The sequence below is a fragment of the Lonchura striata genome, chromosome 32 (genome assembly GCF_046129695.1).
Source record: "Lonchura striata isolate bLonStr1 chromosome 32, bLonStr1.mat, whole genome shotgun sequence".
NCBI lineage: Eukaryota > Metazoa > Chordata > Aves > Passeriformes > Estrildidae > Lonchura > Lonchura striata.
In genome coordinates, this window is record NC_134634.1 from 4,559,829 (window position 1) to 4,575,879 (window position 16,051).

Below are 16,051 nucleotides of genomic sequence, written 5' to 3' on the forward strand. Positions count from 1 at the left end.
TGGGGAGGAGGGTGGCTTTCTCCTCTGACTAGCACCAAGAGAAGCCCCTGTCCCTTGCCTATCTGCCACTGGCACAAAGCCTAGGCATGCTGTGCCCAGCAGGGAGCACAGAGTCTCTGGTCTCCAGCTCTGATGGAGGCTCCTGAGCCAAGACCCTGCAGCTTCTCTTGGCTAGAGCTGTGTTTCCCTGTTAACTCGTGGTTCCTCCAAGGCATAATCACAAAAAGCCATTGTAAAAGGTAGGGGGGAAGCTGCACTGCTCAGAGCAATGCCATGGAATCGGGGCAGCTCTGGACACTTTCAGGAACTTTGGACCTAGGCAAGAAGAACACGACTGTATTTTTAGCTCAGGGCAGATGAAAGGCTGTCCCGTGCTGTGGGGAACAGCAAAGGAGACACGGCAGAGCCCAGCAGCGGAAGCCGGGCCATTGTGGGTTAATGGAAGGCGCTTACTGGCATCTGACCCCATGAAATCCCAATTTTCCCCATTCACGGGTTTTCTCTCCGAGATGAAGGTGGAAGCTCTGGGCCGAGCCGGCCCCGCTGCCACGAGAGGGCTCTGCTGTCAGCAAAGCAGAGACGAGTTCCACCTCCAGCACCAGCGCTGGTTTATCCGGCCCCATCAAAACCGAGGATTCGTCATTTCAGGCAGGAGCAGGATCTTCAGGTTTGGGTTTTTCTGGGGTGTGTGTATGCTTGGAGGGGTCACACAGCTCTTGCACCACTACCAGCTCTGACGCACAGGAGAGAGGGGCTGGCTGCTATCCAACCTGCCTGTGGACCTCCTTTAAGGACGATCCGGAGATGGCTCGTCCCTCCCGACTCACATCTGCCTGGCACTTTACTGCCTGTCACCCTGCTTGTCCCCAGGCCGCACCCTCGGGCTGAGCTTCCGAGTACAGTGCAGAATGTGGGAGCTGCTCCCACAGGTTGCATGGATTCTCCCTTCTCCCTCACAAAATATTTATTAAAATGAAATCTGGCACAAGAAAACAAAGATCTATGATGGTTTTAAAATATGATGTCTACCTATTTTTACTGTAAAAGGAATTCCAGGACTATCAGGGAGTCTTTGCAGGGCAAGGACTCGGCAGAGCTCATCTGCCAAGTTTAGCTCTCATCATTTTGAGTCACACTTGGAAGAGTTTTGCATTAATTTTGTGGACAGGTGAGGCTCAGTCCTGCATCCTGCTGCACGCCATGGCAGGCCTGGCTCACGGCTCGATTCTGTCTGGTGCCAGCCCTCACCCGTGACCTCCCTTGTCCCTGGGCCAGGGGCCACCGGTGTCTGTGGAGACCCACAGACTGTCGGGGCACTGGGGTCTCTGGGACAGTGCATTGCTGTCACTCCTCCTCCTCATCTTCACCCAGGCAAGGCTCTGAAATGCCACAGATGTGTCGCATCCAACGAGAACGACTGCAGCCAGCAGGGATCGCACAGCTGCCCCCAGTACGCCGACGCCTGCTCCACGATCACCGCGCCCAGTGAGTCCCTTGGCTGGAGGGCCTGGGGGCTCCAGGGGGAAGGGGGGTAGGACCGTAAGGTCTTGGAGGGGACCAGAGGGGCTGGGAGTCGGAGGGCGAGGAGAAGCAGGGAGCCTGAGGCAGAGCAGGCGGTAGCTTCTTGCGGGTAGGAGCGCAATCCTGCAATTCCGCACCCGTGCCGCACCGAGGTGTTCTTTATCCCGTGCCGGTGAAATCCGGGTTCCCGGGAGGGCCTGACCCGTGTCGCCTTGCCTTTCCTTGCAGACAGCGTCATTAAGTCCTGCTCCTACAAGTCCTTCTGTGACCAGGCGCGCCGCGGCGGCTCCGGCGGGGCCACCGTGCGCTGCTGCTTCACCGACGACTGCAACGGGCCGGCGCGGGGCTCCCGGAGCGGCGCGGCGGCCGCCGCGCCGCCGCTGCCCGGCCTGCTGGCCGCCGCGCTGGCCGGGACGCTGCTGCTGGGCCGGCCCTGAGCGCCCCGCGGCCCGGCGCGGCTGCTCGCTGCTCTAGCCTAGGGACGCGGGACGGCTCCCATCGCCGCCAGTCCAATAAACGCTGCCGCTGAGAACCGCGTTCGCAGCCTCTCCTTGGCAGGGAAACCAAAGCCGCGAGAGAACGCGCCGAATCGAACCGGTTCGGCTTCTGGTGCCGCCCCGGAGGGCTTCGCTGGGCAGAGCCTGGGATCCCAGCGCACCTTCCCTCCCCGCTGCTCCAACAGAGATGCTTTTGGGCTGCTTTCTGCAACCCGAGGCTCGCCTGTGGAGAGACGTTTCGGTGGCTGCTAAGACATGGGGGGGATGTGAGGCTGCTCTGTGGCCTGGGGCTGTAGGTGGTCCCACAACTCAAAGCTCTGCTAGAAGGACCCCCAGGAGTGGCCCGTGAGGCTTCCTTTCGTGAGGGAGAACGGTAAAAGTGAGTGAACGGTGAGGAGAACAGAAAGGGGAATGATGAAGGGAGCGAAGGATGGCTGGGACCATGAGAATTTGACTGCAGGAACTGTAGTGCAGGGGGAGCAGCAAACAGCAGCTGTCTGCTGGAGTCTGCCTCAGTCAGGACATGAGGAAAAGGGGAACAGGTACTGAAACTGAAAAAAAGCAAGTTTGAACAGAAGAAAATAAATAATTCAGCATGTGCGGATCCAGCCGTAGAACTCACAGCTGGAGGATGCTGCTGGAGCAGAGACCTCGGTGAGTGCTGGAGGGTGAGAGGGTCAGAAGTCCTGCAGAACATGGACATAGTCTTGTGAAGGTCAACGTGTGCCTAGAGGGGCGCTGGGCTGCTGCCGCTGGAGCGGAGCACGTGGATAGCAGATTATTCCGTGTCTGCTGTGCATCCTGCTATCCTGCCCTCCCCGGGGCACACAAAGGGTGTTCTGCGCGGGGCTCTGGCTGCTGGTGGAATCTCCAAAGGTCCTGGAGCAGAGACGTGCCCTGCCCCAGACTTCCCTCATGTTCCCTCATCTGCTGATGGGGTGTCCCAGTGAGTGCCAGGGTCTGCTTGCACCCCCCCACATGTTACAGCAGAAAAACGCATTGGAAAATCTGGGAGAGCTGCCAGGCTCCCGGAATGAAGGGAAAGCAGCGCTGTGAGTCGCTGCCGTGTGACCGTGCCCGGAACCCAGTTCTGCCCCGGGCTCCGACGGGTCACAAGGGCTGCGAGAGCTATGAAAATACTCCGTGGAACAGTTTAGTCTTTGCAAAGGGAGGGATGGGAAGAGAGGGAGGCAGCGATTGCGGGGCAGGGCTCGAGATCGCCGGGATGCCGGGAGCAGGCAGGCAGCAGTGGGAAGGAGCGGACCAGCGTGGGACGGACAGGGGCTGCGGGTGTCCGTGAGCAAGGTCCCCGCGTATCCTCGGCGGCGGCAGCACCACGATCGGTTTCACCCGCGCCGGGAGAAAGTGCGTCGGGGCCAGACGGAGTTTCGTAGAGAAAGTGCGGCTTCCCCGGGCCGGCACGGGGGAGGCAGCGGGTGTTTCCTGCTCCCAAATTCACCCCGAGCTCACTCCCAGCAGCAGCTTCCCCAAGAGATGCTATTGCACGAACGGCGCCCCGAAGTGGGCGGCTCATCTCCGTCAGTGCCAGCCTCAAACACCGACCGAGTGGTTTTGTGTCGGGTCTGGGGGAATTCACCGGGGGGGGCCCGAGCTCGGGGCACGCAGAGGACCCGCAACAGGCTGGCACTGGGAGCGCACCGGGCCGCCCCCACCCCTCCCCGCGGCGGCGGCCGGGGACCGCGGCAGGTGCGCGGCCGGACGGCGATGGGACGGAGGGACGGACACCGGCCCCCCGCCCCGCGGAGCCGCCCCGCGCCCCGCACTCACATCCGGGGCCGGGTTTGCTAATGACAGACGTAATTAACCCGGAAAGAAGCGGCGGCGGAGCCAGGGCACACCCCCTCCGCTGCCCGTCCGCCCTCCCAGCGCTGCCCGGCGTGCGCAGCGCCCGCAGCCCGGCCGGCCGCCCCCCGCCGCCCCGGCCATGCGCGGGGCGCGCAGCCCAGGGACGCCGCGGGGTAAGTGCCGCCGCGGGGACACGCGTGGCCGCCTGCAGGCAGCGCTCGCCCTCGAGAGACCCCGCGGGCCGGGCTGGGAGCCCTCGCTGTCCCGTCCCCGTCCCCCGGCCCCTGCCCCCGAGTCCCCGCGTTCCCGGGCTGCCGGAGCGGCTGGAGGCGTCCGTGCCCCGCGGCGCCGGGGGCCGCTGGGGAGGTGGTCCCGGGGCTGGTCCCCTCGTCCTTGGCGGAGGCTCCGGTTCCTGCAGCTGGATCATCCGCGCCGGGGCTGGAGTCGAGCCCTCCCGGTGCGAGCGGCTTCTGCTCGACGGCTCCTGCAGCGAAGCGTCAGGGGCAGGGGAGCGGGAGGCAGCGAGGGGGGCGGAGGGGTCCCCGTGGAGCTCCGGAAATGCTGCAGGCACCATCCTCGCCGAAAGTCTGGGGATGGAGGCAAGCGTGGGGCGGGGATCAGGGGTTTGCAGCTATTCTGTGTGTTCTCCGAGTCTCTGTGGCAGATGAAGAGCTGTATCCAGCCTCCTCCTCCCGACAGGCTGATAGTTTCATTAAGGCAAATATCTGCAATTAGTAGGAGAGAGTTGCTGGGCGCTGCCTACCCCGTCTGTCTCGTGGGTCGGGACAGACGTCGCGGGGTGAGCTCCGGGAGCTCCTCTGCAGCCGCAGGTGAGAGGAAGTGGAGCTGCAGCCGCTGCGGGCACTGGGCAGCGCAGGTCCCGCCCTGCTGGCATGGAGAGAGGGTCGTCCTGCACCGGCACGGCTCGGGTGGACAGGTGTGAGAGAGGAGGGCGTTGTGGCTGCCCACAGGTGCGATGGGTGCTCTGGAGGGAGGTGCCGAGGAGATGCCTCCCGGCAGCACAGCTGTGATGCTCCAAATGCCGGGTCTCCCATCGCCTCGCGTTTTCCTGCTGCAGAGTGCTCCTGGCTTGCTCCTGTGGCTGTAGCTCTGCCGGGGCCGAGGAGGGCACCCTGAGGTGCTTCCTGGAAAGTCTGGCTGTGTGGCTGCACACGAGGCCTCTGAGCCACCCCTGGCTGCAGCGGGGACCTGGGTGCTGCATGGACAGTGCCCTGCCCCTCCTGCCTCTCCCTGAGGAGCACTTCCCTTTTGCTCAGGCAGGCAAGGGGGTGGTTTTCTGTAAATGTTTTTCTGTAGCCCAATTGTTTGCCATGTCATTCACTGAGTCAGGAAAAGGGTGTCCTCTTGGGTGAGATATTGTGATTGAAACAGCTGGCAAGTTGGTTGCTTTACAGGTAGGAAAGAGTCCTGGAAATTTCTGATACACTTCACCAGGAAACTGAGCATTTTCTGGCCCTCCTGGATTTCCTGAGCAGGGTGCCCCACATGTCAGCACAGCTGGAGATGCTACTTTTATAATTTTCTTATGGAAAAGTGCAGTTCTTGGTGGTTCCAAAGACTGACCATTTGTGTTGTGTGGGCAGTGGGATGAGAGGGGACAGGAACCCAGCTGACTTGGTGCAGAGTGTGGGACAATCCCAATCTCCTCTCCCATCCCATCTCCAAGTGCAGCCTGAGGTCGGTGTGCACAGAAGGGCTGAGCTGGTTTGTGGTCTCCCAGATGAGCCCGTGGTAATGAAGGATGGTGGTGGGGGGACACAGGGACTGGGGGCTCATCTCTGTGCTGCCTGTGGCACCTTCTGCTCCTTCCTCATCTGTCGCCTTAGCAGAAATCTCTAACCTTTGCTGTGAGCAGAAAGAAGGGTTTATGAGGTTTGGTTTGAACGTGTTGGTTGAAGGTACCTAGGGATTGGCTTTCCATGTGCTTCCCCACCACAAAAATAACCCCACAAAAAAGCAGTGAGACTTGAAGTGCCCTCAGAAACCTTTGTGCCAAGGCGCTGTCGTTGGTCTAAAACAACCTCTCCCCCTGCAGCAGCACGGTCCCCATGAGCCAAGATACCATCTCTGAAATGGTGGTGATAGATTGAGATCCTGACTGCAGGTTGACTTGTTTTCTGCCCCCTCTACCTTTGCAGCTGCACCGCAGCTCTTGCACAACCCTCACCTCCCCGGGCCCCACTCCACTGCAGCTCAAAAATAGTATTTCCTCCTTTTCTGCATGAGTTCTTTTATTTGTGTAGCTCTGCTTCTGGCACCTGCGTGATCACCACTCTCCTGCCAGACAAACCACACTGGGTTCACTGACATCCTTTGGGTAACGGCTGCTCTCATCCCTGCCCTGCACCCTGTGCCGTGGGGAGACAGCTCTGCCCGGGCAGGGGACATGTCCTGCCCAGCCTTGGGGTGCTGGTTCTGCTCCCCACGCAGGCTGGAGGTGATGACAGCGTCCCCACTGCAGCCAGGGGCCCTGACGGAGACCTCCCGGCTGGGGGGCAGTGCTGGGGGGGGTCCGTGCCCTGGCAGACCTGGGGACACAGCGTGGCCCTGCTGTGATGGGTCATTGTTTTCCCTGCTGACTCGACATCCTGGCTGCACAGATTTTCTGCTGGAGTTGCAGATTGTTCCCCGTTTCCTGGGAGTGTGCTCAGGCTCCCTCTCGCATGCTGCTTTGGGATTTTTTTCGCCACAGTTCTCAGGGATCTGGTGTCTTGTGTCAGATCCTTTGTGGCTGCTCTGTCCTCCCTCATGGGGTTTGGTGGCTCTTGGGGCTGGGAGTGGTGGGTTGGTTGTTGTCCCTCCCATCTCCCTCTGGAGAGCTCAGCTGTGGCCGAGAGGCTGCGCTGCCATCCTGGAACACCTGGCTGGGACGGGGTGGGTGTGGGGGCAGTTCCCTGGGGCGCAGAGCACCCACCTCCCCCTCCTGCCCCCACCCCACAGGGTGATGCCAGAAGGAGCCCGGCATGCCGTACCTGGACCGACAGAACCGTATCTGCGGGTTCCTGGACATTGAAGAAAATGAGACCTGTGGCAAGTTTCTGCGGAGGTATTTCATCCTGGACACCCAGGCCAACCACCTCCTGTGGTACATGGACAATCCTCAGGTGGGCACGTGTGCCGGGTATGTCCGTAAAGTTGTCAGGGAGTCTGTGGGCACGTCCCAGCCTCCCTGGAGCAGGCATCTCCTCCGGGCCTCCCCAGGTCCCTGCCTGCTGTGTCAGTGTCCTGTGGCTGAGCGTGGTCATGACCAGGCTCCAGCCCTTCTGTGACCTCTGTGGTCTCCAGGACTGTCCCAAGGAGCAGAGCAGAGCTGGTCTCCCTGCTGAGGGGTCTGAGCTGGATCAGGTGCAGCACAGGGAAGTGGCTGAGGACAGCAGCTGCTGCCTGACCCCAAGGGCACAAACGACAGGCTGGATTGCCCTCGCCACCTTCTCCCTGTCATTTACCTCCCACTGCTCGTGCTGTGTGTTGCAGAACCTGGCCATTGGAGCAGGTGCTGTTGGATCTCTGCAGCTGACCTACATCTCCAAGGTAATGTTGGGGTGGGGCAGAGGGAAGGTGAGTGCTCCCTGCTTTCCCCTTATCCTTGTGGCATTCACAGGAAAGGCGATAGCTTGCCCTGGAAGCACCCAAGGCCAGCTCCTGGTCCTGCCTGGGCTCGTGGCCATCTCCCTGGGATGAAGCCTGAGTGGGGCTGTGGGAAGCAGGGAGGCACGCCGTAGCACAAAGATCCTGGTGCCCGGACCACCAGGATGGCCACCAGTTCATCTTCACCCGTGGAGTGGTGAGGGATGGGGTGAAATGCTAGGCTGCAGGAGGAAGAGGAACTGCTCTGCTGTGAGGAAGGACACGGGGTGGCCGGGACTGAGTAGGGACAGGAGCATGGTGTCATCATGAGCTGGGTACGGAGCTTGCAATCGGCTGGGCAGTGCTACGGGAGCTCTCCCCTGTGCTCAGAGGGCAGCACCCTGAAGGATGAGACCTTCTGGAAGCTCACTCGTGTGTCTCGAGGCTGTTATCCAATCTGCACGGGAAGGCAGGAACAACAAAAAGAGCAAAAGGCAACAACAGTTGCAGGGCTGGTGACTGAGACAGTGGAGCTGTGGCTGTGTGTGGAGAGTGGAGCTGCCTCCATCCTCCTCCTGCAAGCGGCCCCTCAGCTGCTGAGGGAGTGGGGGGCTTGTGGCTGCCACGCCAGGCACAGCTCAGCTTTATCCTGGAGCTGGATATAGCATTGGACAGATCTTCCTCTTCCTGCTGAATCATGATTTATAAATTAAGCGCAGATGAAGCAATGCTGGGAGGCTGAGCCTTCCCCATTTTGGAAAGAGCCACACAAATTACATAGGTTTTAGTTTAAATGAAAATTGCTGCAGGACAGCATTTGGTCACAAACTGCGGGGTTGGGTTCTGTCAGTGGCTGGAACTACCAACATTAAATATACCAGAAAAATGGAGGTTTGCTTGAGAAAACATATTTAAAGCATTATGGACTGGCTTTGAAGCAGGAGGACTGTCAGAATAAATACTCCACGAATGCTGTTTGTGGAGCCTCAAGGAATATTATCCTTATATAAATTATACCTACTCTTCAGGGAAAAACCACCACTATTTCCCTTCAATTCTCTTAATTGTTGATGAGAGTGACTGTGTTAATCCAGGAGAATGGATGTTTTCAGGTCCTTTGAAAGCTTTCCATCCTCTGCTGTGCAGCTCAGCCAGTGCCTGAGGGGCTGCAGGGGATGAAAGTCCTGACCTTCCCCTGGGACCCAGCACCCTGTGCTGCATGTGCTCAGACACGGGCCAGTTCCCTTCAGCTGGCACAGCTGTGCTGTAGCTCCAGCTGCCCTCATATGTGTGGGGTCCTGCTCAGGGGTCCTGTCCGGGGTGGCAGAGCCCAGACAGGGAGTAGGGTGGGTGGGTGGAAACTTCCAGCTCTTGTGCCCACCATTGGCATGTGCTGTTAGCTCTAATTTTTGCCCTGATTTGCTCTGTCGCAGGTTAGCATTGCCACCCCGAAACAGAAGCCTAAAACTCCATTCTGCTTTGGTGAGTTGAGTGGGATCTTGGTGGGCTGCGTGGGGGGACACCCTGCCAATAGGAAGCTGCAGTGTGGATGCCTGCCCCATGAATCCTTGTCCTTCCTCCTCTGGCAGTTATCAACGCTCTATCCCAGCGCTATTTCTTGCAAGCCAGTGACCAAAAGGACCTGCAGGACTGGGTGGAGGCACTGAACAGGGCCAGTAAGATCACGGTAGGTTACTTAATGCTGTTCTCAATTGTTCCCTTCACCATCCCCAGGGATCCTTATGGTTGAGGCTTACTTGTGTATCTTCCTTTGCCCTCCCAGCCCAGCTGTGGGGGACAGCAGCTGTGGCCCAGGAAGGTCCTGTGGGGAGCCATGCACATCCCCTCCTGCTCCAGGCCCTCCTCCCCCTATTGCTCCTGCTGGCTGGGATCTGGCCCAGCCAGCTCCTCACTGTGCTCTCAAAGGGTGGCTTTATTGTGCTTCAGTAACTTTTTTATTCCGTTTTTACTCTTCCTGGAGCACCGGCTCGGCGAATGCCCCGTGCTGTGGGGCACGGGGAGGCAGGCTGTGCCTCTGCCATCTCTGATGTGCTGGTGTGCTCACAGGCCGTGCGCTGATGGGCGCTGACCCGCGCCCGGGCTCTGCGCCGCGCAGCTGCCGGCGCTCCGGGCACCGCGGGATGTGCCACGCTCCCCCTGGGCAGCGCCGGGGCTGGGCTGGGAGCTCCAGGATGGCTCCTGCCCGCACAGGGGGTCCCTGGGAAGGGGCTGGGGGCTTCTGCTGAAGTGCAGTGAGCAGTGGGGCCAGTGCATAATGTGAGCAGAGTTTTACTAGGTCATGCACCGATGCGTGTTGTTTATGGTATGTAAACTAAATGTAAGGAAAAATAATGTGAACACTTTGATTGGGGCCTATCCATGAGTTTTTTCTTTAAAATCCCTGGAGTGCCATGGTGTAGTCTCTGTGGGAAACTCATCTTCCAGATCAGACCTAGCTTGTATTTTTTTACTCTGCAAATACAGTAAGTGTGACAACCTTTGCACCTGCAGCGGCCAGACTGCTCTGGCTCATGCCTTCTCTTTCTGGGTCCAGCTGATGCTGGCCACAGACTCCATCTCCAGAGCTGGCCAGAGCTGTGGCCAGAGCCTGCCTGGTCTCTGTCTGGGTGTGCTGTCAGCAGTTTCCTCCAGGGTCGCTGCCTCTGGGGCAGGGGGATTCTGCCAGGCTGGCAGAGGTGACAGGAGAATGAGATGCATCTTCTGCTTGTGCAAGAAGCCGTGGTGGTTTCCATGGCCTGATTTCGGCCAGCCCTTCCCGGCTCTGGCTGCGTCCCAGCTGGGCGACCGGCTCGTCCAGCCCTTCAGGGAGGAGCTGTCACAGGCTGCTGGGAAGCCCAGGGCTACTGGGATGTGGGTGATGCTGCCACTCTGCCCTGCTCTGTGGGGAAGGCAGCGGGGGGTTGGCATTAGGGGAGCTGAAGTGCAGGGTTGGGAAGGGAAACTTGGAAACTGCCCTTTCTGTCCAGAGCCAGGTGCCAGAGGGAAGGAGCTGGGAAGGGAGAAGGGAGGATGGCAGTGCTGGAAGCCGTGTTGCTGCAGCCCAGCCTCTGCCCAGGGGTCTGGGGCCACTCACGGGGGACACAGCCAGCACTGGGGTCGCAGCAGAGCCTGGCTGTCCCTGCGGCCACGTGGCTCAGCCTCGTTAGCCAGACCCAGCTCCTCATTAAGCTTGACTGTAAGTGGAGCGGGGACAATTAAAGGAGCAAGTGTCCCACAAACTCACTGAGCTGCAGAGGCAGATCACAGGCGCCTGTGAAGGGATGCTTAATCACTGAGCTCCTCTCATCTCTACTCTGGGTGTCTCCTGCACCCAGGGTGTTCCACACCCTCCCTAGCTGGGGTGCTTGGCCAGTTGTTGTTTTCTAAAGGGATGTGGCTGCATTAGACAGAGATGAGGTGCCCAGTGCAGGTGTGGGGATGCCCAGCATGGTCACCCTGTTCCACTCATACCTTCCTTTCTCCCACAGGTGCCAAAGGGTGGCAGCGTCCCACCGGCCACGGAAGTCACCAAGGTGGTGTCCCAGGCCCAGGAGAGGAAGCCCCAGGTGGCCTACAAAACCGAGATTGTTGGGGGGGTAGTGGTCCACACACCCATCTCCATCAACCAGGTGAGGTGGTTTGCACTTTCATTTCTGGAAACAGTGTGCCTGCAAACCCTCTCCCCTGCAGGTATCAATGGCTGCTCTGAGCACCCTGAACACCTCTGCTTTTTCTCACTCGGAAGTACAATGAGATGAGGGGGTGTGAGGAGGAGGAGGTCATGGATCTGCTCGGCCTCCTGGCCATCACCATCCACCCATGTGACTTGAGTGCAAATCCTGCTTAGGTACCCGGGGCAGGGGAACCCTGTGTTGGGTGCCCCCAGCACAGCAGCCACAGGGACTGTCCCAGGGAGGTGGGCATCACTTGTCATGGTCTGCATCTCCTTCCCTGGCACGCAGCTGGGTGTGCACGTGGCCATCAGCATCTCCCATGTTTGGGCACTTGTCCAGCTCTGGGTCTCACTTCAGCTCTTATCAGTGGCAGCACTAAAAATAGAGTAGAGAATTAGATCATTGCAGCAGTTTCTGCTGGCAGATGCTTTTAACACTTCCCTGGCCACAGGGTTCAGCAGGATGCAGAGGTGCACGGAGGGTTGTGGGGTGCAGAGGGGTTTTTTGGAGGTGGTGCATCAGCTGCCAGAATATTTCCGTGCTCTTGCTGCTTCCCCCATGTGAAATGGCCATTCCCCTGCTGCAGCTTCCTGGGCGTGTCCGTGGTTTCCTGGCTGTGCCCCAGCCGGTGCTGCCCCAAGGCTGCAGTCCCACGCTCTGGCTGCACCGCAGACCGGCCGGGAGCATCACCCCGGCTCCTGGGCCTGTGAGCTCCCGGCTGCAGGAGTGTCCCCACCTCTGCTCGGACACCTCTGCTGCCACGCCTGGCAGAGCTGGCACAGCCCCGGGCCCGGGCGTGGCTGGCCCCCCCATCCCCGTGCTGCAGCTGTGCTGCATTGCTCTCCGAAGGGGCTGGGCAGCACTCTGAGGCCAGACAAAAAGCTGCTTGTCTGTCCTGGGGACACGGAAGCAGCAGTGGAAGGTGCTGGGCGGGCAGGCTCACCCAAACCGCAGTCCCCCGCTGCGGGGCCATATAAGGCTGGCAGTGGCCAGGGCCACCCCGCTGCCATGGCAATGCTCAAACCTCAGCCGGGCGGGAGGAAGGGCTCCGAGGGATGGGGAAGAAGCTGAGTGCAGAAGATGTTTCATCTCAACCATCCTCTGCTGCGGGGGCGAAGGGAGGGCACTGCTGGGATGGTGCTGGAGGCAGGTCAGGTCTGGCCCTTGGTGTGCACTGGGGTGTGCTCAGGGGAGCCAGGGGTGGGTGCTGGGCATGTGGTAATGACCACAGCCCCTTTGTGCTCACAGCACTGAGCACTGCATTGGGAGGGACAGTGTGGGCCCAGAGGAGGCACAGCTTCCCTTCCTGAACTCCGAACACCCCAAGTATCTTTGGGAGAAGTTGGCTCTGAAAATGAGAACCAGACACTTTATGGCCTTTCTGAGCAATTTATTCCTGTGGTATATTGCTTTCTCCCGTTGGAAAGCATTCCTTTCTAACTTGTGTTTGTCTGGTGGTTCTTGTTCTCCTTGTGCCTTCGGTGGTGCAGTCGAGTCACCTCTTTGTGCAAGACGAGCCAGGCGGGTGGGCTCTGTTAACTCCCCTGCTGCAGGGGATTATCTTCAGCCCTCAAATTGCTTTTCTGCAGCCCTTCTGATATCTTGCTTTTAACAGATGGCTGCAAAACAGTGAAAAGTACCAGGGCAGCAGCCCAGGAAGCTGCACACAAGGAGAGAACATCAGCTCTGGGCTCTGGCTCATTCCCTGCCCATGTTCAGCACTGCCATGAGCCCTTGGCTCACGCATTTCACTCGGAGCTTGTGTCAGGTGGCTTTTCTCTGCAGCTGGGGGTGCTGCTTTCCAGCAGGGATGCCTCCCTGCTGACGGGGCTGTGTTCTCTCTGCTGCAGGACGGGGAGGGCGGCGAGGCGGGTGGGCACCCTCTGCTGCGGCGCTCCCAGAGCTACATCCCCCCCTCGGCCACCAAGCCGCCCGCCGGGCCAGCCCCACTCAAGAGCGGCTTCTGCGTCAAGCAGGGCAACGTGGTGAGTGCTGGGCACAGGCTGGGGCTGCTGCAGGGGTGCTCTGGGTGCAGGACCTCGGCAGAGAGAGGCAGGGCTGAGCACCGAATCTCCTGCTCTTTTCCAGAGGAAGAGCTGGAAGCGGCGGTACTTTGTTCTGGATGAGTTTTCTATCAGCTACTACAAGTGTGAGCAGGTAAGCAGCTCCCCTGGGACGCTGAGCAGGGCTCTGGCACCCTCTGGCTGGCACATGCCAGCCCCAGGGCCAGCCAAGCCCTCCACTGTCTCCTCTTGCCTCTGCAGGACAAGGAGCCTTTGCGTTCGATTCTCTTGAAAGATGTTTGCAAGACCCACGAGTGCCTGGTCAAGTCTGGGTAATGCTCCCACCCATGTTTCCTGCCGTGGCCCCAGGCTGGCTCAGGCCAGAGCAGCCAGTGGGAGCTTGGGCTGCTCCAGCTGCTCGTGGGAAGCAGCTCTGTCTTGAGATGTTTGTCTTAAACTAGCCCAGGCGGCTGCAGTGTCTCGGGAACAGGTTATTGCAGCAAACACTGATAAAATCAAAGTAATGTAAAGGCTTGCAATGAAAAATAACCTAAGAAAACAAACCTCTTCAGCTAAAGTAAAAATATGGTGTATTAATGTATCTCTGAGCTGTTCATTCCTAATAAGTAATAGCAATATGATACTGCTGGGAATGCAGTGGATTATGGTGGTAGAGGGCAGGGGTTTGTTGGCTGATGGTAGAGCTGAGGGGTTTCTGGCTGGAGCTCTCTGGGGATCTGGACTCTTCTGAAAATCCCAATGAGATCCAAGGTTTGCCTTCAATATGTTCCTCCCTGGCACACTCCAGAAATGAAGATAAATAGAGGTTTTTTTTCTGTCCGCCATGGCTGCTCGGGTGTGACTGTCTCTTTCTCACTGTTTCTAGTGACCTCCTGATGCGAGACAACCTCTTTGAAATCATAACGAGCTCCAGAACCTTCTACATCCAGGTGAGCAGCTGAGGCCAGGATAATTTTTGGGGCAGAAAGTTCAGCTCTCGAGAAATGGGCTGTTCCCCACAGCCCTTCGCCAGTGAACATAGGCAGATGGGGCTGTAACACACGAGTGTGAGGGGAAACTGCAGGGGGATTCACTTCTGCCTTGGGATTATTTATAACAGGAGTGGAGCAGGAGAAGGCAGAGCTGAACCTTGGGAATGCCAGGACAGCTCAGCCTCACTGGGGCTGCTGTGTTTGCAGGCAGACAGCCCCGAGGAGATGCACAGCTGGATCCGGGCAATCACAGGGGCAGTGCAGGCCCTGAAAACCCGCCCCAGGGTAGGTCACGTACCTTCTGTTTCATATTTAGTGTCAAGTGGAGATTATGCCAATGTGCAAGATATTTATTTCGTGGATTGTCTAACCAGCCTCGCTCTGCCATGCCCCTGCAGGAGATGTCCTTTATGAGATCCACCTCTGTGGCCAGACCCGGGGGCTCCTCGGGCCCCTCGCAGCCACGGCCGTCGGCGGAGGAGCGGCGAGCCTCGTGCAAGGCGCCCTCCACGAGCTCCTGGCAGCCCTGGACGCCGGTGCCGCAGGCCGAGGGGCAGCGGCCGGCGCTGGGGGGGCTGCCAGCCCCGCTCAGGGACTCGGTGTTCGTGCCAGCGCTCTCGGAGTGCCAGGGCAGGGCCGTGCCCGGCACACGCCTGCGGCACCGCTCCGAGCCGCAGCACCTCAAGGAGAAGCCATTCGCCTTTGACCTGGACGATGAAAGTATCCGGACCTCCGACGTCTGAGCGGCCACCGAGCCACTCCCGGCTCCACACACCGTCTCCCGGGATCCCTGTGGGTGGTCTGGGGTAGGCCAGGTGGTCCCTTCCCTCCACCACAGCCCTTTCCTGCCACGCAGGATCCGTCTGCACCCACACCCTGGTGCCCTGCTCTGCAGGGCGGGGGTCCCTGGCTGCTCCTGCCCAGGCTTGGCCCCAGCGGTTCCCTGTCTTGGAAGCTGCTTCCGGGCACTGCCGGTGCTCGCTGTGCAGGGCAGGAGATGCTGGGGACCTGTATGAGGAGACATCTTCTGCAGTTGCATCATTTCCCCCACAAACCAGGTCTGGAGGAAGTGGCAGGAGGTCTCGAAGGCATGAGGGGGAGTGTGGCCTTTCTTGTGTTTGTAAAATGTTTCTCTCCCCTTTGCTGCTGCTCAGATTCCCCAGGGCAGAGCTGGGAGCTGCCAGCCTGCAGCTGCCCACACAGGGCACTCGCTGCAGTTTCCCCTTATGGTGACTTACTCCTTCAGAGACGGGATCTTCCCACTGCCCACACAAGGGTTTATCAGCAATCTGCTGGCTTTTAATTATGTCTTTTTATACCTGTGGCTCCTGTTGAACCCTAGCCTGGGCAGGTGCTCAACCCCTCCAAAGGCTTTTGGTACTTCCTGAGCATGAGCCAGGGCAGGCAGCTGGAGTGACAGTGGCTCCCAGGTGGGAGCAGCCTCAGTTTGTGATGTTGGTTTTGCACTGCGCACACCTCGGCACAGGTAGCTGTGCCAGATGGTGAAGGGCTTTTAGTAAAAAGCAGTGAATACCAGCCCTGATGGAGCTGGCCAGACTTGTCCGGCCAACTCACTCACTGCCTGCCCAAGATGGAAACCAGCAGGAGTTTCTAGAGCAATGTGAATTGTCATTTCCATAACCAAATGAGCTCCTGTAGGTGTGATAAATAGTGTGTAGAAAATCCAGGTGTTCCCTCAGCAGCGATTGTCCAATATCTTCACCCCGCAAGTGGGTGCAATGCCCGCGTGCCGAGCGAGAACTCGGCTCCCCTTTCACTTCCCTGGCTGTGACACATCCTCTGCTCTGCAAGCTCAGCCCAGTGTGTTCCCCGGGAGCAGAACATCTGGTTTGTCCCAGCCCTTTTGGGGCTTCCAGCTGTTTGACAGCTGTGCCTCAGCCTGAGCCTTGATTGTTCCTTCCTGCCTCAGTCCCCGTGGGAGCTGTGGGGCTGCTGCAGGATGGGCACAG

General features: G+C 59.2%; 1 protein-coding gene and 1 long non-coding RNA gene across 2 annotated transcripts; both read left to right on the forward strand.

Moving 5' to 3' along the window:
* Nucleotides 1-72: 72 nt before the first annotated feature.
* LOC144247743 (uncharacterized) lies at nt 73-1,842 on the forward strand. Its single transcript, XR_013341297.1, has 3 exons — nt 73-667; nt 1,372-1,485; nt 1,750-1,842. It is a non-coding gene; the product is annotated as an uncharacterized LOC144247743 (long non-coding RNA).
* Nucleotides 1,843-3,929: 2,087 nt separating this feature from the next.
* Nucleotides 3,930-14,986, forward strand: PLEKHA2 (pleckstrin homology domain containing A2). The gene is made up of 12 exons (XM_031506736.2): nt 3,930-3,997; nt 6,786-6,949; nt 7,320-7,376; nt 8,846-8,894; nt 9,002-9,099; nt 10,901-11,041; nt 12,937-13,071; nt 13,175-13,243; nt 13,351-13,421; nt 13,976-14,039; nt 14,289-14,366; nt 14,480-14,986. Exons 2-12 carry the CDS (start codon nt 6,809-6,811, stop codon nt 14,822-14,824), a joined length of 1,248 nt encoding a protein of 415 aa, XP_031362596.1. The 5' UTR covers nt 3,930-3,997; nt 6,786-6,808; the 3' UTR covers nt 14,825-14,986.
* The last annotated feature ends 1,065 nt before the right edge of the window (nt 14,987-16,051 follow it).